The following is a 24,602-nucleotide window of genomic DNA, read 5'->3' on the forward strand; positions in this document are numbered from 1 at the left end:
GCCCAGTCCTATGAACAATGGTCTTGAAGACCACAGAAGCTCCACTAGAGCGACGCACTTGGCAGCTCAAAATTCAATAATTCAAACTGCCAAGACGACTCCAACTAGTAACGTACCTCGGTCACCTCCTCAATCCGACCACACTAAACGAGGAAAAGAAAAGTCACTGACAAGAGTGGATCATGTGTCCACCTCAACTTCGAACTCACTCTATGTGGCTAATTGGTATGAAGGCCAATCAAGTGATAATCGGAAGTGTTGCAACGCCCAACTCTTGAAAACAATTGATGTTGCCGATTGCTTGGATTCTACCGAGATAATGATGGCGAGAAGCTTGACAATCATGCATTACTAGAAAGAAGCTATTTCAAAGAGTACTCATGATTTGGAGAAGAACAGCTCGGACTAAGAAAAGAGAGGTCAAGTGTAGGAAAAAGAAAAGGTTGAATATGACCTTATCTTGTCATACAAAAATCTAGAGATTGCACGAAATCAAAGTAGGTTAAAGAACTTAGAGACTAAGGTAGGTCCTCTAAAAAGAAACCTGGAGACAACTGATCAGATGAAGGAAAAATTAAAAGAAGCCGAAGCTAAAGTTGAAAAGATGAAGGAGAAGTTAAAAGATAAATCAACGTGAGTCCAAAAACACGGATCCACATTGAATCATTCAAAATCCACTTAAAATATCAGTGAACATGATTTTTGATAAATATTCATGTAATTGATTTTATGTTGAGAAGATATTATAAATCCAAAATTGCTTGACATTTTGTGAATAAAAAATATATATTGAATTTTATCATCAATCCAATTATAAATAACTTCAATTCAACATCCCTTTTAACCAAAATAAATTTGATGCATGATCAATATTACAAACAAGATCACCCAAATACACATCGGTTAGTTGAAGTCACAAAAACAGTTGTATAAAGAAAACAAGTTGAGTGCAATAAAATAGAAGTGGGAAACGAAATATTCACATATAAATTCTACATGATAATCAAACGGGAAAAGTTTCCATCTATATCTCAAATCAATTTGTTTTACATATCAAAACATACATACAAAATTCGCAGGTTAAGAAACCAACTCAACAGGAAAAGCTTAAAACACTTCAGCCACCTTACTTGCAAGAACCCGTTCCCTCCTTTCAATGTAACTAAACGGAAACCAACCTGCCTTGCCTTTGCATTCGCCCTCGGCCCATCCGCTGTTTGTCACCTGTTAAAACCACAGACACCATAATCATATACCAAAGGAAAATCAGGCCTACTTGAAAAACAAGGATTTTGTGAGTCATTAGCACGTGAAGCACAACAGCTTGATTTGGGACACACAAGTCACATCATATATAGATGACCAAACAATCATTCAGTGGTGAATGGGCAATGACTAAATTGATCATGTTCAGAGTTCATATCAGATTATCAATTCTGTTTTAGTTCTGTTTTGATGGGTTCATTATTGCATGAGAATAGTATAAATGCACTCTACTTGGTTATTCCCGAATCTGTTTCAAATATTATATTAATCCGTTAACATAGGTAAATTGATCGTTGAAAATATAATGTAATTCAAGAGAAGAACCCACTAAAATCAGAGGGAGAAGAGAGGGGAGAGGGTGCGAGATAAGCCATCCTTTTGGTTCATCTAACCTTTCGAACAACAATGTAATCACCAACTGATAGATTTAGCTCCACTTCGGATACAGCAGAATATGGAAATAAAACCTGCGAGAAGAGCAAAAGTTAAAAAGGAAAAAAGATGTCACCTCACCTTTCTCAAAATTTAATATCTATAGGTGTTTTCCTGTGTCCGAGACTAGAAACAGCTCGTGCTAACCTCTCCTAAGAAGTAACCCATGCTATCTGTTGTTCCATTATGTGCCTGAGATGCGTAGACACCATTCACTTCTTCATACGACGGAGGTGGTGGCATACTGTTATCCAGACTAGGAATAGGAGGGGTTTCAATTCGTCGTTGTTCTGATATCATCTATGATCAATATACATATAGCATGAAATCATGTTTATATTGAAAGAAAATTATCTGTCCGTCAAAAGTAATATTTAGCAATAAATGGTAAAATGACCAAGTATATGAATGAGAATGCTTACCTCCCCCTCAAGCTGATCAAGTATTTGCAGGACTGTTTGATGATAGGCACGCTCTGCTTCAACCTTCATAACAAGAAATAAGATGTGGGATGAATGAGAAGCTATGACTTATTATTAACCTGATCCAGAGTTTCATTAAATGGACGCATTGCAGAATCATAAGGGCACACTACAATACCATAGCTATAAGACGCTGAAGAGTTAACCTCTGTTGCTGTGCTTCAACAGCAGCCAATGCTGCAGCTGCTTCCTTCCCCAGTATGGTCATGTTTGTCTTCAGATCTTGCAGCTTTGCTTCAGCTGCATCTAATTTCATAGAATTCTCAGCACTAGGTGGCATTTCTCTTACTTTTGCCTGACGTTTAGAAACTTCAATAGCCTGTCTAGGTTAAAAAGAGAGAGTAATTACACGTCAAAATAGCAAAATAAAATCATGAATGAAACATGTACTGAAACACAGAGGACAGAGACAACAAAAGCAGGTTGCCGAATGAAAGTAGAATTTTGATAAGTTAAATGAAAGATAAAGTCTAGAATACCTGGGCTTCAGCTTCTTGCCGCATTCTGTCATAACGTTGAGCAAGATGCCGTGCATCCTCCAATGGAGCTCCCACCACCATTGCCCTTAAGGGCTCCGCAACCTGGTCAAGAATATGAGGCACCGCTGTAAATAAAGCAAGATTCATGAACTCGATATATGAGTGAGGCTATTAAATTCTATTTATAATGGACTTGGACACAGGTTGCATGTTCCTTTTTGCATTAAAATAGAGTTAAATATCTGTAAATCTCAATCATACTCAGTAAACCAGTTCTGTTAGTGGAAAAACCCAATCATCATTTCTGTGAAGTCAGGTTTGAGCCTTATAAACCTTGCATTGCAAGTACTGCTGAATGAGCTCGCTGGACACAGCTTGCATGTTCCTTTTTGCATTAGATTAAAATAGAATTAAACATCTGTAAATCTCAATCATACTCAGTAAACCAGTTCAGTTAGGTGAAAATCCCAATCATCATTTCTGTGAAGTCAAGTTCGAGCCTTATAAACCTAGCATTGCTAGTACTGCTCAATGAGCTCATACACCAACATATACACAACAGAGAAACATCAATACATATACAGTACCTGTGTACCAAGAGCTTTTAGTAAGTTTCCACGCTCCTTCTCTGTTTGAGCATGTGCTTGCGCAAAACTTAGTGCAGCTCTACTCAGTGTATTACCACTGGTACATGTATTTTCTGCACCATATTTCCTGCTATCTTCTGACAACTTTGTTCCTGTTACGTGTGATATACGGGAATTCAATAACAATGTTTCCTGCAAACTAACAGCAACAGATTTTTATAAAAGCTTCCAGACCAATATTACTTGCCTATTTCCACTTGCTTGGATCCAGTAACAATATAACCTTCTACACCACGAACAATATCCCTTTGATAATGCTGAAAACACAATAGAAGAGCTATTATCAGATAGAGAATAGATAAATTGACATGAACTATACATGAATAGAAAATAATTGAAATCAAAGAGCCAAACAACCTTCCCCGCACGAGTCGATATATAGAGTTTCTCAAGTTTCTGGTGCAACTGGAGTTCCACTCCATTGGTAACCACATTATCTGAACCTCCATAACCACCACCCCCAAATTGCTTCAGAACAGCCTGAATAGCAATAATTCTGAATTTTAGTTAGCATCTTGCTAATTTAGAAAGAAATAAATCAAGCCAAAGGAACAAATCTACATGCAGTTTCAAAGGTAGATTTGGTGTTGTTCTCCAACTATAACTGAAGTTTGATATCCGTAATCTATGCTGGCTTTAATGAAAACCTTTATTTATTATGCAGATTATTCATGTAAAACTCCAATTCTACTACTAAATTGCATCTATGTTCTGTTCATTAATGCAATGAAACACAGGCACGCGCGTGGCCTGGTGATTTTGAATTCAGACACTGATATTAATTAGATACTGTTTAAAGCATAATCCTCACAATTAAAGGAACGGAAATTCAGATATGCATACGGGGTGATTTCGAATTTCAGCTACCAATTTCACCGCCTTAGCAAAGATAAGCTATCGATTTAAGATTCAACTTGAACCTATCGTTTTTTCATTAATTGATTTTCTCAATGCAAGTACGAAATAAATTCGATTAGATCCAATACTAGGCGGCGTCGTGTTTGACGAGAGCAACAACTACAAGGTTATAACCGCGAAGGGGAGAGTAAAACGAGAACTGCATCGGAACATAGCTCATGATAAAATAAATCTATAGAAACTCTAAAAATTTTTAGGACATAAAGGAGAAAGAGAAGGATCTACAATAACGGAACCTGTTGCTGGCGAGCGACTTGTTCTCGAAGCTTGGACGCTTGCTTTCTGATAGCATCCATTGAATTCAACTTCGTTCAGAGGAGCGAAAAATTGAATCTAGCAACGATAATAGTTTCAGCGATTCGGTCTCATAGCACTGCCTCTGAAACCAACAACTTCTTCCAAACTATATCCAGAGCTTTGGATCCTTCCTCCAGAAACTTGTCTCTTTTCAAACAAATTTATTTCTTCTTTTTTAATAGAAACAGTTACCATATAATTATTACTTTTTCCTAAAGCTCTCCGGTATTACATTATATTATATGGATATACACTCCGCAGGAGAAATAAACTTTATTAGTTTTTATAATAGTTTGTTGATTCGATCTTAATAATAATAATAACAATAAAATTTATTTAAGTATGAAGTGTATAATAAATTTAAATACTTTTAATTGTGTTTCTTTAACTTTTAATATATATATATATATATATATATATATATATGAATATTCAAAACTTTTATAATTTTTCATTACATTACAATTTATTTTATATGTGTAAATAATTTGTATTATCAATAAATATATATTATTTTTTAAATAATATTATATTAAGAAATAAAAGTAAAATATATTTTTATAAATTTTATTTTATTAAATGATTAAATAATTAGAAATCACAAAAAAATATAATTAAAAATAAAAAATAGTTTAGAAAAAGAATTTAATATTTTAATAATAAATTATTTTTATCTAATTTCTTTTTTTATATTCATGCTCCGAATATTTGTTTTTAAATATGTCTAATCTTATACATAAAATAAATAAATAAATATATATATATATATATATATATATATATATATATATTGAGACTTATTTAATGACAATATGAATATATTAATAATATATTTAAAGATAATTAGTTTGTTAATTTTTACTTGATCTTGTTAAAATCATAAGTTTTAACACTATAAAATTAGAGTAAACAATGAACTAGTGAATATAAAACAAAATTTATAATATTAAGAAGTGTGATTTTTCTTATTATTGTACTTTTAAATAAATTATTAAGTATAATATTTTAATTTATTTTTGTTACAAATATAATTATTTAAATGACTAAATATGTTTTTACTTCTTAAATTTTAAGGCAAAATTAAAATTGATACATTGAAATTTTGATATAATTTAATTCTTAAACTTTTAAAATAAATTAATATAGTTCTTAATTTTTAAGGCAAAATTAAAATTGATACATTGAAATTTTGATATAATTTAATTCTTAAACTTTTAAAATAAATTAATATAGTTATTAAATGACCAATTAATTATAAGTTATAAAAAGACAAAATTAAGAATAAAAAAATGGTACAAACAAATTAGTTTAAAAATAAAATAAAAAGATAAAAAGATATGATAAATTTTATACATGTAGGATAACAAAATAAATATAAGTAAAAAAATTAAAAAATAAAATAAATAGATAAAAAATAATAATAATGTGCATGCATGCATGACAACAAAATAAATATAATAAAAAAATAAAATATATAAATAAATAAAGTAAAATTTTGGTACATGTAACAAAATAAATATAAATAAAAAATAAATTAAAAATATCAAATGATTAAAAAGTCAATTTTTGAAATACTAGTTAATAAGACAAAGTGAGTAATAAAGTAAATTTTTTAGTATTTTATTTTCTTATATTATTATAACAGTTAAGAATCTTTTATACTTTTAAACTATGAAACGCTTTCTTATACCATAATTCATTTTTAATATTGTAAAGTCAATCAACATAGTCACCTAGTTCGAGTTTACTTTGAAAGTTGAAATCTCCACTCTAATGTCATTGCTCTAAATCATTTTCTTTTGAATGTGATGGTTACTTCCAACAACTCTGTAACCTAAACTTTTCCAGCTCCTGGATGATGACAAGGATTTATAAACTGTTACAATAGTTACTATGAATACCATCAACTTTACAGAAGTTACACTCAATCCATTAATATATCATAAAATGTCTGTCAAAAATTCCTTTTCTGATATAATAATTAGATTCCAAAGTTTTCAGAATTTTGGATGGAAATAACCTCTAGGATTAACACATACACAGAATCTTTGTCTTTGTGATGAATTTTAAATCCAAGAATAAAGTAAAATTCCTTTGAAATATTGAGACTGATGCCTCTTGTTTCTCAGCCAGAAAAGTGTTGGGTTCCCTGGTTGGAATCACGTTATGCATATGATAAAAAAAAATAGTAAAAGGAGTTGACATCACCATCAATTATTCCAATGTTAGTCAATGCAATAGGACATTGTTGGAATGATAAAGTGTCAATCCAGAAGAAAGATCATTTTCATGGTCCTCAATCCCCGTTTCTATCTCAATAGGTACAAAGATTCCAAGATCAATGATGAAGCCAAAAGCTGAGACTGAGCCCACCATAGAGTAAATGCTGGCAGTGGTGGTGGAGCAGGTTTTCTTAGTGGGTTTGTTTCTTTGACATCTATATACACTATTGCATACACCATCCAAAATCTACTAAGCCAAACTATCACTCAAACAGTGCTATTTTCATAATCTCATTCTTGCTTTCTCTCCCTCATGGCTCTTGTTTGGAATTTAGTCATCACTTTCGTAATTCTTGTTCTTCAACAACAATCTTGGGTCCTTGTCACCTTTGCCTCAAGCATTGTAAACTCTGTTCCTCTTCTTTTCTACCTACCATGTTTTGATTTTTCCTACTTATTTGGTTCTCTTTCTTGTTCCTGGCTTTTGCAGGTCCATATTGTGTATATGGGCGACAACAGAATAAAGCAGAGTGAGCAACACTTGGTTGAAGACTCCCACCTTGACATGCTATCTAGTATTCTCGGAAGGTCAATTTCCCGTTAATTCCTGCCTATTTTGATGCATATAAGATGTTTGGAATTTTGAACATGAGCAAACCTACTTTGCTTATTGTTGGACTGAAGAGACGAAACATCTTTTAAGAAATAAAATTCAGAATCTGATATCTTCCTTTTTATTTTAACAGCAAAGACGCTGCTAGGAAGTCCATCCTGTATAGCTATAGTCATGGCTTTTCTGGATTCGCTGCAGTTTTAAGTCAGCCCCAAGCTAGGCTCATTGCAGGTAATTTCAAGTTCAGTCTATGTCCAAAGTATGGATATGTGAAAGCATTGAAAAATACTTTCTACAAAAATAAATAAATAGGATCAAAATGAAGGTGTACATTTTGTTGTTTAACCATTATTATCCTTTAAAGGAGACTTGATTAGAAGAGATGAGAACCTTTGTACTCCCTCAGTTAAAAGGGGAAGTGGTCCCCAGATGCGTGACACACAGTACCGACCAAAGCTAGCAATAGTCATGGACTATTCCATCATGCAGGATTTTTTAGATCTTAGTCAAATTAAGGAAATCATGCAGAAAGATTGAAGAAAAGTCATTATGGAAAAGTATCAATTCTGACAATTGCAGAAACTACAATCTCTCTTGTTAGCAGAATGTCAAAATCATGCTTGTAAAATAATACATGTTGGGAAGTAAATACAGACGTTGTGGCTCCGAGTCAAATTGATTGCACTTGTATATGACGAGTGAATGTGGTAGAAATTTGGGTACTAGGGGATTTGTATATGATGAGTTCTTGGTGGAGTATTTGAATGTTTTGTTTTCCTAGAATGAGAACTTTATCACATTTCAATCAAAGCTCTCCCAAGCAAGTAGTAATAACTTTCTCTCCTTGTCTGCATTATTTACATGCAGATTTCCCAGGGGTTGTCCGTGTAATTCCAAATAAAATTCTCAGTCTTCACACAACAAGAAGTTGGGACTTTTTGAACGTAAAGCAAGAAATAATAACCGGTGCTCTTTCTAGGGGTCAATCTGGAAGAGGAACCATCATCGGCATCATGGACACTGGTTAGTTTGGAATTGCTGCACGCTGTGCATGTTAACATCATAAAAAGAGATTGTGATTACTTAATTGATTCTTTACTCTTCAGGTATTTGGCCAGAGTCTGAGAGCTTTAGAGATGAGCACATGGACAATCCTCCTTTTCACTGGCGTGGTATCTGCCAAGGAGGAGAAAGTTTTGATCACTCCAGTTGTAATAGGTTCATTAAAAATTATTTCTAGCCATATAATTTTCTTTAGATATTCAAGTTACAACCACCGATGAACATTGGTACTCAATAAGTTCCAAAACTTAACTTTTCCTAATTTATCAATGTGTTTTATCTTTTGTTGTCGCGGATAGGTCTCTCTACAGCAGGATGTCCTTAATTTGTTAAGGGGTTACTAGGAGTTAATTTAAATATTAGGTATTGGTGAATTTGTCAGAGTTACCTGATATATCTATTTGGCAAAAGTATGTTATTTTAGGGGTATTTGAAAAGGTAAGAATCTCAAACTGCTTAATTATAGTTTGTTCTCATATCTCTCATATCACATGTTTTTAAGACTTTCAAACTGACATGTAAGGTCCAGTAAATTTACATTTATGTTTTCTACTTTAAACATTTTGGTGGAAAATGTAACCTTAAATGGTATCTTTTCATATGATGGCAGGAAAATTATTGGTGCACGTTGGTACATTAAAGGATACGAAGCTGAAATTGGTAAACTAAATACAAGCGATGGGGTGGAGTACTTGTCTCCTCGAGATGCAGCAGGCCATGGCACTCACACATCATCTACTGCAGCTGGTGTTGCAGTGGAAAATGCAAGCTTTATGGGACTAGCTAAAGGGTTGGCAAGAGGTGGTGCTCCATCAGCTTGGTTAGCTGTGTACAAAATTTGTTGGTCTACTGGGGGATGCAGCTCTGCTGATATTCTTGCAGCTTTTGATGATGCAATATTTGATGGGGTTGACATTCTTTCAGCATCTCTTGGCTCAGATCCTCCACTTCCTACTTATGTTGAGGATGCACTGGCCATTGGTTCTTTTCATGCTGTTGCTAAAGGAATTTCTGTGGTATGTTCTGGTGGCAATTCTGGTCCATATTCCCAAACTGTCATAAACACTGCACCTTGGATTATTACTGTTGCAGCTAGTACCATAGACAGAGAATTTCCATCTAGGATTATCCTCGGAAACAATCAAACTCTAAAGGTACTTCATCTTTCTTGTTATGATGTTTCACCATAAAATTCTTCAAACACTTAATAAATGAAAATCGATTATTTTTATATTCAACCGAGGACCAGGAAGTTAATTATTTATTGAGATGAGCCTAGCTTAGGATTTTCAGATGACAGTAACGAATCTTCATCGCCTTATGAATATAAGATTGGCATGTTAATTATGAAGCAAGTTACATTCATTCCCATATTTCTGGAAGTCCTCTGTTCAACTAAAGCCTCCATTTTGGTCCAAATATTATAAAGATTGTAAGCGTTAGTTACTTGACTTACTTTAGTCATGGAGTTTATAGAAATTTCATTTTAGTCTCTGACTTTGTAAAACATTATAAAATATCATTCGCTTAATTCCTTTCCCCTATACTTTGACTCAAGTATAATAAAGAAAAAAAGTGGGGGTTTACTACCTTATTGAGATTCCACAAGTAAAGTTTGTTAGACTGGAGAATGGTCTATTAAACAAGCATGTACTCTTAGATTAAACCTGAATATCAGTTTCAGGTGATTTAATTTTGTAGGTAGATTCAAAACATTGACCAAAATAATTGCAATTAAAAGTAAATTTGTAAAGCCCAAAAGGGGTATTTTATAGATGCAAATCTAGACCTTAAACCGAGAATATAGACACAAAATGTATGTTAATAATTTGCATCCTTGATAGATTAACCGTTTGCAATGCAGACACAGTACTATACTTTATTTCCTCATATAGGGTCAGAGTTTATATACAGGGAAAGATTTGAGCAAGTTTTATCCAATTGTTTTGGGAGAAGACATAGCATCATCGGATGCAGATGAAGAAAGCGCAAGGTAAATTTACTTGTTCTTACTTGCTTGGTATCTGCGTGAAACTGTCGTGACTGTGACTGTGACTGTGAAAGTAGTACCAGTGCATATCTGTTGATTTTTGTTCAGGGGCTGCAATTCAGGGAGCCTGAATGCCACCTTAGCAAAAGGAAAAGCAATTCTGTGTTTTCAGTCTCGGTCACAGCGGTCAGCCACAGTTGCTATAAGAACAGTTACGGAAGCTGGTGGCTCTGGTCTCATATTTGCTCAGTTTCCCACTAAAGATGTTGATACATCATGGAGTACACCCTTTGTCCAAGTTGATTTTATCACGGGAACAACTATTCTATCATACATAGAAGCAACTAGGTGAGTACTCTGTAAGTGCAACATGACAACATCTATTTTTTTTTTTTGTTTTTGCGTACTAAAACCAAATTAATGAAGTATGGAATATCTTGTAATGAATGCATGTATATTGTAGGAATCCTATAGTAAAGTTTGGCAAAACAAAAACAGTTGTTGGCCAACAGATATCACCAGAAGTGGCATTCTTCTCTTCGCGAGGACCAAGTTCTTTGTCTCCTTCAGTATTGAAGGTTCTGATCATTCCTCTGTGAATGTCATAAATAGCTATTTTTCTTGTGAAAAGGCACAGTTTTATGTTTATGATGAATGTGGTGCAGCCTGACATTGCTGCTCCTGGGGTTAATATTCTTGCGGCCTGGTCACCTGCTTCTTCTGCTGGGCGTTTGTTATATGATGCAAAATCAAAAAAGTTGCAGCCCCTTACCTTCAACTTTGAGTCAGGAACTTCCATGGCATGCCCTCACATTTCTGGTATTGTTGCACTTATAAAAACTGTCCATCCAACTTGGAGCCCCGCTGCAATTAAATCTGCCCTTGTCACAACAGGTAAAATGCTCTTGTTATTTGACAACTGGTTTAAGATTGAAGACAACATTTTTCATGCAGTTTTTTAATTGCTTCCAGTGCTGTTTTCTGGTCATGAAAGTTTTACCTGGAAAATTATAATTAATTAAAACAACCCTAAATGTCAAGAATAACTCTTTAATTTTGTTCTTTACTCGCTCATCTCACTACATTGTCTCTTCTCACAGTTCAATATCATACTGGTATGTTTTTTCACACACATACACACTTTATCACCGATATCAAAGACCCTAATTTCGTGTGTTTTTTTCTGAAGCTTCTCTGAAAAACGAATACGATCAATACATTTGGGCCGAGGGAGCACCACATAAACAAGCTGATCCATTTGACTACGGTGGTGGACATGTTGATCCTAACAAAGTGACAGATCCTGGTCTGGTATACGACATGAAAACCTCAGACTACATTCATTTCCTTTGTTCTATGGACTACAACGACACTGCCGTAAGCTCTTTAACAGGATCTCCTACCAAATGCCATAAATCACACAAATACCTCTTAAACATGAACCTCCCTTCTATCGTTATTCCTGAGCTGAAGCAACCCCTCACAGTTTCAAGAACAGTCACTAATGTTGGCCCAGTAAAATCTATCTACACCGCTCGTGTTGAACCTCCAATCGGCGTATCTGTCACAGTTGTGCCAGCAACCTTGACATTTGGTCCTAAAAGAAAGAAAATGAAATTCAAGGTAACCTTTTCTTCCAAGCTACGAATTCAAAGCAGATTCTCATTTGGCTACCTCTTCTGGGAAGATGGGTTACATGATGTCAGAATGCCATTAGCAGTTCGCTCTGTTGTACAAGAATTTTGAGCACAAACTTAATACTGCAGTTACTAACACTGTCACAAAATGGTAACAATCATGTGCCATTGTGTTTTCTTGTATGTAGTATTAATAATGGTTCACTTGCGTGGAATCATAGCCAATATTCGCATTTTAAAAATAGACACGCCGTTTGTTTCATATACAACAATCGAATTCTGTGTCATAATCTGTAATAATTGCTGTTCCAATTGTGTTAAAATTTCAAAAACTATAAATTAATGACCAAATCAATATAACATCTGTAAATATTTCCTCAAATATACATTTTTATACGAAAATTTAGAAGTAAAGGTGTTAAAAATTAATTGTCACATTTCCTTATAAAATATATTTCTTTGTTTCTTATTCTTCTAAAAATTGAAATCTCTTGTGGATACCATTTTGAATAATTGCTGGATTTTCCATATAATACATAAGTAAAAGTCACATTTAAAATTATTTTATTAAAATAAAATTGTTGGAAAGTATCCAGCTATAATTATGAAAATATGATTATAATTTCAAGTGAATTGGTAGCACGTTTTTATTTCTTGTAGTGTTCCTTGATGGCTAGTGTAGCGTCGGCGGAATTTTGAATTAGTGAGTTACACGTGAAATAATTAGATAATTCGAACCGAGAAAATTACTCACACCACACACACCATTTCGAAAAAAACCAAATATACAACAAAATTAATAAATATATACTTTTTTTATGAAATTAGAAATTGTTTTCATATATCCAATAGTGTCCAACACGTGTTTTAAAAAGGAAATTATGACGAATTTTAACTTCCAATACGAATAATTAACAATCACATTTGTTTATAAATTTTAAAGTACAAAATACATAAATAGATAATACCTTGAATAAACTACTACATAACGCTCGTATTTAAAAACAAATTCGCACTATTTATAGAAAGATGTTTAATTATTAAAAAAAACAAGGATTTAACCAAAAAATATCAGAGAGAGAGAGAGTGTGTTTGTGAGTGAAGAGGTGTTGTACAAAAAATTAAAATAAAAAAAAATTGTATTCGATTATGCACTGTTTAAAAGTTGTATTTAACTTATAATCTGATATTAGATCATATATTTTCTTACTCGCAAGTTGCATATTGTTATAAATGAAGTTAAGATACACAGTGAGTAAAAATAAATTACATCAGTTTTATTTTGCAATGGGGTTAAAAATAATATTTGATGAATATTATTTTGTTTTTCACTGTTTAATATAAGGGTATTTAGGAAAAAAATATTTTTATTTGTTAAAAAAATATAATTTCCAACTTTGAAATATGTATGATTAGTTGTAAAATAAAATAATTTTCAAAAAATTGAAAATATCAAAAGGGAATAAAAGATATACACTATAACAGTGAAAGTTAATAAAATAATAATGCAAGAAAAAAAGTTTAAAAATTGTATGGTAATTTTAATGAAAGAAGGTTAATATTACACGTATAAAAGATAAGATAATTGGTCAGTCAAATGAGTTAGACTCGTGTATATTTCATGTATCATAATAGTATTAATTACTGATAAACAAAACTTATGAATTAACTAATGCTTACAATGTCAATTTTATAAAATTGTAATCCTCTTTAATACATTAATTAGTTATTCACAATATGTTAAGATAATTAATTTATGGAACGGAGTAATGAATACCAGTTCCATTTAATTTTATTCATTATGTTTCTTTATCATTTAGACGTGTTGTTTTTTTTTACACGGGGGTTAAGATTTCCCTGTATTTTTTTTTATTATTATAGACGAAGAATTTTATATACTATTCTGTATTAAGGAATGTAATTAATATTTTGAATTTCACAAAAAAAATTACTTATTTCTTTAATTAACTAATAATGTATTTTTAGTTTTACGTATCTAGTTCAATAAGTATATTAAACACTATGATCTAATAAAATTAATTTTGATCTAAAAGTGGTTAAATAATATTTTAAAATATATATTTTTTTGTATATGTATTTATATATTAAACATATATATAAATAAATTTTGATAAGATGTCAATTATTTTTAAACTGAAATATTATTTGACTTGGAAATTGTCAATAATTTTTTTTAAAACTTTGTTATGGACTGCATGATGAATATCAATATTCTATCCTTAGTCATCTGAAGGAAAAAAAATATTTGAATAATTTTGTACCTCAAATTTTAAATAATATAAAAATATTAGGTGTGGAAATACCATTATCATACTATCGGGAAATATAAGTAAAATTAGTCTTAAAACGTTTAAAGTACGATTAATTTTGTAAAAGACATAATTTAGAGCAACTTTTTTCTCTAAAGAGGTAATCCATCAGCCTCGTTATGATAAATGGTTTTTACGAGTATTACTTTATGTGATTTTATATTATATTAAATACAATGCCAACTGTTTTAATTAATGATGTGACACTTTCGTAGGAACCCGCCTCCTTTAAATTATTTATTTAATTAAGAGTCATCATTACATTTTATTACACTTCTATGCTAAAATAATAAACAAACATTACTCCTTTCTTTTACACTTTTGTTTCTTTTTTACATTTCGTTTTTGCTTTAGGGTTACTTTGTTCTATTAGATACGAGTGAAATGTTGATAGGTGATTTGGATGGAAAAACGAATTAGAAAAGATAAATTTTGATTTACTAAAAAAAGATAATTAATTTAAGTAAAAATTTCAATAATATATCATTAAACTTACATAGAAGAGTAAAATAAAACAAAAAAACAACTCGAATTGAACCGAATCAAGTTGAATTAAAATGAGTTGTTAAAAGGTGGGCTTTAAATCTAACTGAAGTATATTCATATCGAACGTGAGACTACACATTAATGAGTGGTCAAATAGCGATCCGATAACTATGTCTAACAAACAACAAATATCACTAAGATATGCTCTAACCTGACTTTGATATCATATTAAAAAGTGAACTTTAAGTCTAACTCAGCCCACAAAACCAATTTGTAAGGTGAGATTTACACTCACTTATGTATTATAAACTAGTCTTATCTCTAGTTGATGTAGAACTTCAACATCACCATAAGAGCATATCCTGTTTGTATAGTACAAGAAACTCTTGGTTGAAACAACTCAATGTCCATCACCATGACTTCAACTTCTTCAAAAATATTATAAACTAGACTTAAGAGGAAAATAAGTATGAGTTTAGTATAATCTCACACTTCATAAATACATAATAGAAAAAAGATAATCTCAATTTTAATATACTTCACATTTCATTAATATGATTTTCCTTTTTTTTTTACTGACTTAATGTTGTAAGATGATTTTTGTGTTGGAACAGTGATAGAAGACAAAATGCAAGAAATTTGATAAGAGTCATAGCTCTAAATCATGTTAAGAGACTCTGGACAAGTTAAGAGAGATACAACAAGCATCCAAAGAAACTTGATATGTTTTGGCTTTATGTTACTTTTAAAATATTAATTTTGTTTGGTTAAAAAAAATTGGTTGAAAAAATAAAATAAATTATTATTTTTAGATATTAATAATTTTAAAACATTACTTGTTAATCATCAAGAATAACTATAAAAAGGTAGAAAATTATTAATAAATATAATTATTTTTAAAAATATAAACTATTAAATATAGAGTCAATTAGTAATTCAACAAATAATTTCCACAAGTCTATAGATTGTTCCTTATATCACGCTGTATTTTCTTTTTCAAAACGTTTTTATCAAATTATCACAGATCACTTAAACTAAATAGACACAATTTTTGCATATCATATTATAACTAAACCAATCCTCACCTACAGATATTAAATAAGCCATGCCAGAAAATGTACTAACGAATTTCCATGTGCAAAAATAAATTACCTGGTCCCTACTTCAATCTGTGAAATTTTTAAAACAAATAATAATCGTGAAATTTAATGTATGTCTGAATATAAAACAAAAGTAATATATTTTTTATAGATTAATAATTTAATTTCTGTAATTTGAACAATTAATTTCGGTCCCTACTTGGCATGATTGGAGAATTAGAAAAGAAAATAGCGGGAAAAATAATCCAGAACTTGGCACATCACGAGGCGCGATTAACGCGTTGAAGCAAAGTTTTTGCTAATCTCCATTTCTGTGTTTTCTTTTCGCTGTGTTTCCCCTTTACGCTCATTATACATATTTCTTTTCAAATTTGAACACTCAAAAGTTGTGTTAACGCAACCCACCAGGTTTATTCATCATGGTATCTTTTGTTTTCGAAAACTTTCAGCGCCAAATTCTGATTAATTTCATCATTTCAATTCACTCCCACACACATAGTCAAACCCACGCTTCATTCATACCCTGCAATGCAATTTGCAAAAATTAATAAAAGTAATAGTCAAAACCGGCATGTGACCTTAACGTTTTGTTCGGTTTTGTTTTGTTTGTAACGTAGAATTGGACCGGGCCAGCCAGTTTCTAGAGATTAGAATTGTAGCATAGTTTTCGAATTTTCACAAAGCCCTCATAAAATATAAAAAAATAAATAAATGAAAGAGACCAATAATAGTCAAGCCCCACCACCTGACCAAATGTCACGCCCTGAGTGCACAAGTGCATGACCCTCGAGGAAAATTTAGTAGTGCCATATTTAAATAAAATAAATGCTACTACTCACTTATTATAAGAGACCAAAACAAAAACAAAGAGAGATAAAGATAAAATACCTCAGACGCCTGTTTCGCCGAACCAAAGGAAACTCCACTGCACTTTCCTTCCCCTCTCTCTTTTCTCTAAGCAGGTAAAAATTTATTAAATTTATTAAACATGTTAAATCTTCAACAACGTTCGTGTTTGCCACAAAAAACATTAATCTAGGACCTGAGATTATATTCTGTCGTCACAATAATAGCTTTGAGGTCTGTAGGAACCAGAAAAAATGGAAGTTGCGGCGGCCGAAGCGCTGAAAACGAGCTTGCGGACAGAGTTCATCTTCCCGCAAGCAATCTGCGACGAGATTTTCTGTTTCAACGCCAACAACATTGTTGTCGGCGAAGATTTCTCCGTCGACGACCTTCTTGACTTTTCCAACGGCGAATTCCAGCTTGGAAAGGATTTCGATGTGTACGAGGAAGAGGAAGACGAGGAAAAAGACAGCACCTCCGGTTCCTCGCAAGACCGAACCGAAGACGACAGCAATTCCAATTCCACCGCCGGCGGCGGCGTTGGCGACTCGGACTCCGTCTTCGCCGGGGAATTGTCAGTTCCTGTGAGTTTTCTATTCTTCGTATTTTTTGCTTTTTTTAATTTATATAAAATTTAAAATATAATTAAATTTGTTTCGAACAATCTTTTGTTTGTTTGTATTTTGAAGAAACAAAAGGAATAATGCTTCGTTTGGGTTTAATTTTGAAGGCGGATGATGTGGCGGACCTGGAATGGGTTTCTCATTTTGTAGACGATTCTCTCCCTGAGCTTTCTCTTTTGTACCCTGTCCCTACGGAACAAACAAGGGTATGGGCCGAAGCAAAACCTAGACCGGGACGGGCCCAAAACGGTTCAGCGATTCCCAGAAGGCCGAGAACCGGAAAGAGTAGGAAGCCCAACGCTCGCGTGTGGTCTTTTACGGTGTCGCCGCCGTCTTTGTGTTTTTCAGTGTTGGCTGGCTCCGTTGAGTTTGGCGAGCCGACGGCTAAAAAGCAGAAGAAAAAGGCCGAGGCCCAAATTGGGACCCAGTTTCAGCGACGGTGCAGCCACTGCCAGGTGCAGAAAACGCCGCAGTGGAGGACCGGTCCACTGGGGCCCAAAACACTCTGTAACGCTTGCGGGGTTCGGTTCAAGTCCGGTCGGCTTTTTCCAGAGTACAGACCGGCCTGTAGCCCAACTTTCTCTGGCGATATTCACTCAAATAGCCATCGTAAGGTGTTGGAGATGAGGCGTAGAAAGGAGACCAGCGAACCGCAAACCGGTTCAGACCGGCCTCAACTGGTCCCAAGCTTTTGAATTTTGCACACCAAACTTGGATACAATTTATTAGGTGTTTTAAATGTTTTTTCTTATCAGAATTGAAACTTCCAAGGCAGAAATTTAATTCTGAATGAGCAACAACATTTTTATTAGGACCGTGTCTAAGTTTTGTTTGAATTAATAGTTCCTTAGGGAATAGAGTAGATTAGGTCAACGAACCGGTCTGAACCGGTTTGGTATTTGTTCCACAGTGATTAATTAGTGATTTAAATTAGTAGTAGTGAAATAGGGAGGTAGCAAACATTAGGAAGGTCTTGATTATTGTATTACATTTTTCTAGCCTAGTTTTAATTGATTAATTAATGAGATATGGTTAAATCCAGAAAAAGAAAAATTAATTAAAAATTTATGAGAACATTGTTCTTGGCCTTATATATATATATATATATATATACTTTTGTCAAGTTGAGTTGATATTTTATTTGACTCTCTTTGTAACCCATACTTTGGCTTTTGAATTTTGATAGAATCATTCATGATTTTGAGTTTGTGCATGTATGAATGTATTACAGTGCAGTGAGAAAGAAAGAGAGAGGAAAGGTGGGGCTGAGAGTGATTGAAGCAATAAAGTTGGGTTGGCTTGATTTCAGACCATTCAAACTGTTCTATCCTTCTATTATTACCTTTCATCATATATATATATATATATATATATATATATATATATATATATATATATATATATATATATATATATATATATATATATATATATATATATATATAAACTACTCACAAATTCTTAATTACTTAAAGAAAAATGTACTTTAGGTTTAAAAGTCTAATACTCTTTTTCTTATGGCTTAATTATTTTAAGAAATCAATAATTTTTCTAATTTTAATAAAATATTGATGATTTTTAAAGTGAAGGATAAGAATATAAAATAATCTTAACTTGAATTTTTAAAATAATAGTTAAATGAAAAATCTATTTAAAATATGGGATTAAAGGTAAAAGAGGGAGTAATTGATATTACCTTTTTTAAAAGTTTATTTTACTTTATTATGATTGTTTTTAAGATAATTCCTTTTTCTTTTTTCTAATTAATTAATTCATTTTCATTCAAATGCACTTTTTTATGAGATAACTAATGAAGTATATTATATATGGAGAGTTTTATAAGTAGATTAAGGTGAAAATAAAAATCCTATGAAAAAGATTGAAAGTAATCCATCTTTACCTTTGTGTTTGTGGCTACACGCATCAATGGTGAGTCATGTCCATGTTTAATGGTTAGGAGACATGACTTATACTTTACGAAAAATGGTTGTATTTCCTTTTTCCTTTTGAAGGTAAAATTTCTTTATTTTTTAATCTAGTTAAGGACATTAATTAAGCGAGTGAAATATTTTTTTGAAAAATATGTTATCGTGTTAAATAATCTTAGGATAAAAAGTGTTAGAACTGTTTATTTTTATTAGATTATTTTAAAATTTAAGACGACATTAATCATTCGTAATTTTATCTTTGTTTAATTATTAAACAATTTGTATGATGTAGTAGGAGAATTAGTATTGAAAATAATTTTCGCAAAATCTAATCACCTTTTTATTTTAAATCCTTTAAGATTGGAATTTTATGCATGGTAGTCCCCCGAGGAAGTTGCCAAGAAATTATCATCGCATAACTCTTTGGGTAATTTTTACGTTTCGAGAAATCGGTTTCGTGATTTTTATCACGAGAATACATTTTTTAAAAGGAACAAAACAAAACCATGGCATAACCACGATTTACGCAAATCACTTTTTTTTAAGTATACGTAAGAAAAAACACTTGCAATTCATAATCCTTTCCAAAAAGGGTCAAAAAAGCACTTATTGATCAATGGTTGATGAACTACTTTTTTTATTTATTGGAGTTATGTGGGTTGTTATTGTTAGGTTTGGTCACTTTTTGATATTCTTATTACTAATAATAAGAATTAAAAGTGAAGGGATTGAAGTTAATCAAAGGTGTTTATGGACCAAATTAGTTTATAAAGTAGTTGAAATTTAGAATATAAGTTAATACTAAGATAATTTTTTTTTAAAGTTAACTAATTGAATTAAATGCGTTTAATGAGAACAGCTAAAGAAATTAGTTGACAAATATATGTAATGATATAGATTGCTATATTTGGTTATGTGTCTACATAGGTTTGAGTTATGTGTCACTTTCTATTTCCACTTTTAAAATTGCTTCTAATCTATTTCCACCTTTAAAATTGCTTCTAATAGTATGTGAACTTAAAAATTTGGCATGCTGCCAAGAAATTATGGAAATTTGATGACTTTACACATTTTATTACCAACTATTATAGAAAAAGATATAAAAAATATACTCCCACCTTATTTTTTCTGAAAATAAAATGTTATTTATATTTATGAAAGAAATCAAATTTTTAGAGGATTTGTGGAGTTTGATTTACGTTTTGTTGTAGTCTGGTCATTAGAAAATCTTCTATAATACTTGCTATTATTATAATAATTGAAATTAAATATGTATTATTATTTTAGTCCACATTTTAATCACATATTTTTATTTTTAGTAGTTAATGTTAAGTACTAGTTGTCTTTTATTAATTAGTTTTGAAAGTTAGATGTAAACATGTAAATGTTGCATGAGTCAACTAAGTGGTTCACAACAAAATGATTATTTTGCAAAGTGAATGAAGGAGAGGATCACATGACTCTCACATGCCTACTACTACTACTACTATTATTATTATTTATTATTATTATTATTATTATTATTTTTATTTTTACTATTATTATTATTATTATTATTATTATTATTATTATTATTATTATTTTGTTTTGTGTTATTTTGTTATCAATTTCAGATAAAAAGAGTAAGGTGGGCGATAGTTTGTAAGTAATTTCGTATCTATTATTTATAGTTTATAGAGTATATTTAACTAAATTTTTATTAGATATTAAAAAATTATATTTTTTATTAAATTATGGTTATTTAATTTATTTTTTTAATTGGATGATGTGGTTATTATATTATTTATTATTTTATATTTTAAGAGAGGTCAACTTTTGAAATTAATATAATATCATATTATGGTTAGTATAAAAGTCAAATGACTTTTATTACTTCAATATTATATTTTATATTAAATAATTCATACTTTTTAACATATAAAAACTAGTAACTAAAATGACAAAGATATAAGTTACTCACTTCCAGTAGTCAACTGAAAAATATAATTTTTTAAATATTTCAATTTATAAATTCCTTAACTTGATTATATATTATTCAAATTAATAATGTTTTCATTCAAATTGAATATTTCATAAAGAAATTACTTTTTATTTAAGTTTATCTATTTGTTTTAACTTTGTTGTTAATGATTTCATTAAGGGTGTGTTCGGTTGAAGGGAATTCACTGTTTACAGTGATTTGCGAGTGATGATGGAAATAGCGAACGTGTTCGTTTACAACGATTGTCGAAGACGGAAAAGGATGGATTTGCGGGATGACACGGTTTGATCGATCTTCGCATTACTGAGATGATTTGAGCGGATTGTTACCACATTTACACATTTGCCCTGAGCCATTTCCATAACCGGTTACGATCAAAGGCCATGCGAGTACACGTTATTAACTTTGGCACAGGGATGGCTGGCGAACATGTAACCGGTTACGAGAACGCGTAACCGATTACGAGAACGCTTAACCGATTACGCAATATATATTTTTCAGTTTTTTTATAATTATTTTAATATTATAATTTAAAAAGATGTACATTTTAATAAAATTAGGTATATTATATTTTCTAATTTATTAAAAATAAGTTGATTATTTAATTTTTATAATTTTTAAACATTAATTTTATAAATTATTCATAATTTTTTTTTCTTTATAAATATTTTTACAATTAAATATAACATTTTATATTATTTTTATAACTAGGGGCATTTTGGTAATCTTTAATTTCTACCAATTAAACTAATTTTTAAAATCTATCACATCAATCAAATCCTACACTAATTCTCACAAACTTTACCTCCAAATCCACTCTCAATTACCCACAGATCTACTGAAAAAAACAACTAAAAAATTACCCTCAAATCCACTCAAATCCATTCAAATCATCTCCCCCAAATCATTTCTCCCAAATCTACCCAAAAGAACATAGTCTAAATCAACTCACATATTATATTGTTACAACAAAAAAATATCATGCAACTGAACAGAAAAAGGAAACGAATGTAGATTAAAGGAAATATTGTATTTAGAGTCTTACAAAATTAAATATTATATTCTTTTGTAATATTTGTTTTCAGTCATTATTAGCAATATGACAATCCTTAATTACTAATTCTTGCGACAACTTTCCATTCTAAAACAACAAAATGTAATATATACTTTTAAATTTATGAGCATGTATGTGTTTTTTACATATAAGCAAACACAAACTCTTAGACATCTCTGGTTTCTTGATCTGGTAAACGTTTACTTATTGAGTTTGACGTCAAACAACAATTAATTTGAGTTAAAGAAACTTCAAGTTTTTTCTGACTTAAAAACTTTATACTGATTTTTTAAAAAATAAATATAATGACATATAAATAAATAAAAACACTCCTAAGTTAACAAGGAAAAAAAATTACAGGTTAAGATTACTTTATATCATGTGTAAGAACCTAGGTTTTCTTAGAAATCTCTTTTCTTCTTTTTTTATCTCTTTTTTTCTTTTTTTCCTCCTTTTTCGTCTTCTTCCCTTGTCACTCTTCTCTTTTCCTTTTTTTTCTTTTAGTGTGAGAGAAAATGAACAGTAAGAGGAAACTTATTTCTCCTTGTAAAAAGACGATTTCCGTTCGTGGATGTGGCGGTAACGACGTTCTCTTCACAACAGCGCGGAATTGTAGCTTCTTCACGGTAAGTTTGCAGTGACTCTGACACAACGTTCTAGCTTACCCTTGTGTGGGTCGATGTATGTTATATGTGATTTATATCTATCTTATTCTAAATGTTACATGACTTGTTTTGTATCTAGCTTACCCTTGTGTTTGTATACTATTTTTATGTACTTGTGCTTAAATCTTGGTTATGATCATTTAGTGGGGTGTGAGCATAGAGTGATGAGGTGAAAGTGGAACAAGTTTTTTATGACGATACCCCTTATGCATATATATATTAGTAATTATTTGTTTTAGATCTGTCTTCTTTTGATGATTGGGATTATTATTCTTATAAGTTTTGACACAACCATATTGTATATAAAGTTTAAATTTATGGTTACTTTTGCATATCTTAATCTACCTACATCTTTTCGTATATAGGTTGAATAGATTTTGATATTAAACTTATAAATAGAAGGGTTATATATATTTTTATTTTTTAAATTTAGATATAAAATTAAAATTTATTTTTGGTCTCATATAATATATTTTTATCTTTAAACTTAATAAATAAATAAATAAAATTTATTTAACTTAATAATATTAACTTTTTTATGTGTTAAATAATATTTTAGTTGATATTTCAATGTATTAATGAAGAAATAATTATTCAAATAACAGTTTATTACATAAATTAACATATAAAAAAAATTAATATAATTAAGTTAAAATAATTATATTGATTTATTTTGAGAACTAAAGTTTAATTCAAAAATCAATTTGAATTTTGTGTATAAGTTTATGAACTATAAACCAATTTAATTGTAAATAAAATAATTATCACTTTAAAAAGGAGTTTTTTTTTCTTAAAAATCTTATAAAAATTGCTTACATAAGTGCTTCCGAAGATGGTGTAGGAAAAAGCAAGAAATAAGGTTGTCCATGTGAGAGGTAGTTGCTGGTAGGACAAGACGAACTTAGAAGCACCCTCCGTTCAAAGAACAACGTGCTTCTGACGGTGATCTTGGATTGGAATCTTAAGTATGTCATAAAAGAATCCAAATGAAAAGCACCATAATTCATGTGCACATGACAAACACTGCACTTAGAGATACCATAGCTTTTACTATGCACGTCTTGCCTACTTGAGACGGCAATAACTAAAGCTGTTAAAATTGGTTACAACATGCTTGCTACACGCGGGTCAGATAAATTTCAATTCGACTTATTTAAATCTGATTCATGCATATTGAATTTATGATAGGTCGGATTGGTCTATCAACCCACTTATTTAATTTTATTTTATTAAATTTAATTTTAATTTTATAAAAAAATATTTATTATTTTATTTTTGTTTAAAAAAATTATTTAAGTTTTTTATTTTCAAAATTAATTAAACACCTATTTTGAGAGTAAAATTTGGAAATGAAATTTGTTTAAATTTAAATTATAGAAAGTTTATAATTTTTTTATTTTAAAAAAAATTGTAATTAAGTGAGCCAGTGAGCCAGTGAGCCAACCCGTTTACCCATCAACCTGTGGTGGGTCAGACTGAGTTCGAATTTTTCTGACTTACTGATAAATGAACCGGGTTGGGTTGACTCACTATGTGACCAACCC

General features: G+C 30.9%; 3 protein-coding genes across 6 annotated transcripts; 2 read left to right on the forward strand and 1 right to left on the reverse strand.

Moving 5' to 3' along the window:
• Positions 1 to 995: 995 nt before the first annotated feature.
• Positions 996 to 4,689, reverse strand: LOC108339514 (SH3 domain-containing protein 2-like). 2 transcript variants are annotated; one of them, XM_017576645.2, is made up of 10 exons: positions 4,461 to 4,689; positions 3,664 to 3,786; positions 3,494 to 3,563; positions 3,247 to 3,398; positions 2,660 to 2,761; positions 2,299 to 2,499; positions 2,121 to 2,183; positions 1,846 to 1,998; positions 1,659 to 1,733; positions 996 to 1,224 (listed from the first exon to the last, which is right to left on the reverse strand). In XM_017576645.2, exons 1-10 carry the CDS (start codon positions 4,518 to 4,520, stop codon positions 1,108 to 1,110), a joined length of 1,116 nt encoding a protein of 371 aa, XP_017432134.1. In that variant the 5' UTR covers positions 4,521 to 4,689; the 3' UTR covers positions 996 to 1,107. The 2 variants fall into 2 exon arrangements, with proteins under 2 accessions (XP_017432134.1, XP_052734426.1); XM_052878466.1 differs by having other exon boundaries at positions 3,664 to 3,802; positions 4,461 to 4,686.
• Positions 4,690 to 6,826: 2,137 nt separating this feature from the next.
• Positions 6,827 to 12,265, forward strand: LOC108338951 (subtilisin-like protease SBT3.9). The gene is made up of 11 exons (XM_017576038.2): positions 6,827 to 7,146; positions 7,234 to 7,331; positions 7,490 to 7,587; positions 8,224 to 8,379; positions 8,463 to 8,574; positions 9,029 to 9,572; positions 10,314 to 10,411; positions 10,517 to 10,756; positions 10,872 to 10,986; positions 11,074 to 11,302; positions 11,598 to 12,265. The coding sequence occupies exons 1-11, from the start codon at positions 7,057 to 7,059 to the stop codon at positions 12,152 to 12,154; spliced, it is 2,337 nt and encodes a 778-aa protein (XP_017431527.1). The 5' UTR covers positions 6,827 to 7,056; the 3' UTR covers positions 12,155 to 12,265.
• Positions 12,266 to 16,800: 4,535 nt separating this feature from the next.
• On the forward strand, positions 16,801 to 18,483 carry LOC108339609 (GATA transcription factor 7). 3 transcript variants are annotated; one of them, XM_017576766.2, is made up of 3 exons: positions 16,801 to 16,923; positions 17,050 to 17,391; positions 17,538 to 18,483. In XM_017576766.2, the coding sequence occupies exons 2-3, from the start codon at positions 17,062 to 17,064 to the stop codon at positions 18,123 to 18,125; spliced, it is 918 nt and encodes a 305-aa protein (XP_017432255.1). In that variant the 5' UTR covers positions 16,801 to 16,923; positions 17,050 to 17,061; the 3' UTR covers positions 18,126 to 18,483. The 3 variants fall into 3 exon arrangements, with proteins under 3 accessions (XP_017432255.1, XP_017432256.1, XP_052734427.1); XM_017576767.2 differs by having other exon boundaries at positions 16,819 to 16,923; positions 17,035 to 17,391; XM_052878467.1 differs by lacking the exon at positions 16,801 to 16,923 and having other exon boundaries at positions 16,936 to 17,391.
• Positions 18,484 to 24,602: the final 6,119 nt, after the last annotated feature.

The sequence above is a fragment of the Vigna angularis genome, chromosome 5, assembly GCF_016808095.1.
Source record: "Vigna angularis cultivar LongXiaoDou No.4 chromosome 5, ASM1680809v1, whole genome shotgun sequence".
In the NCBI taxonomy this organism is placed as follows: domain Eukaryota; kingdom Viridiplantae; phylum Streptophyta; class Magnoliopsida; order Fabales; family Fabaceae; genus Vigna; species Vigna angularis.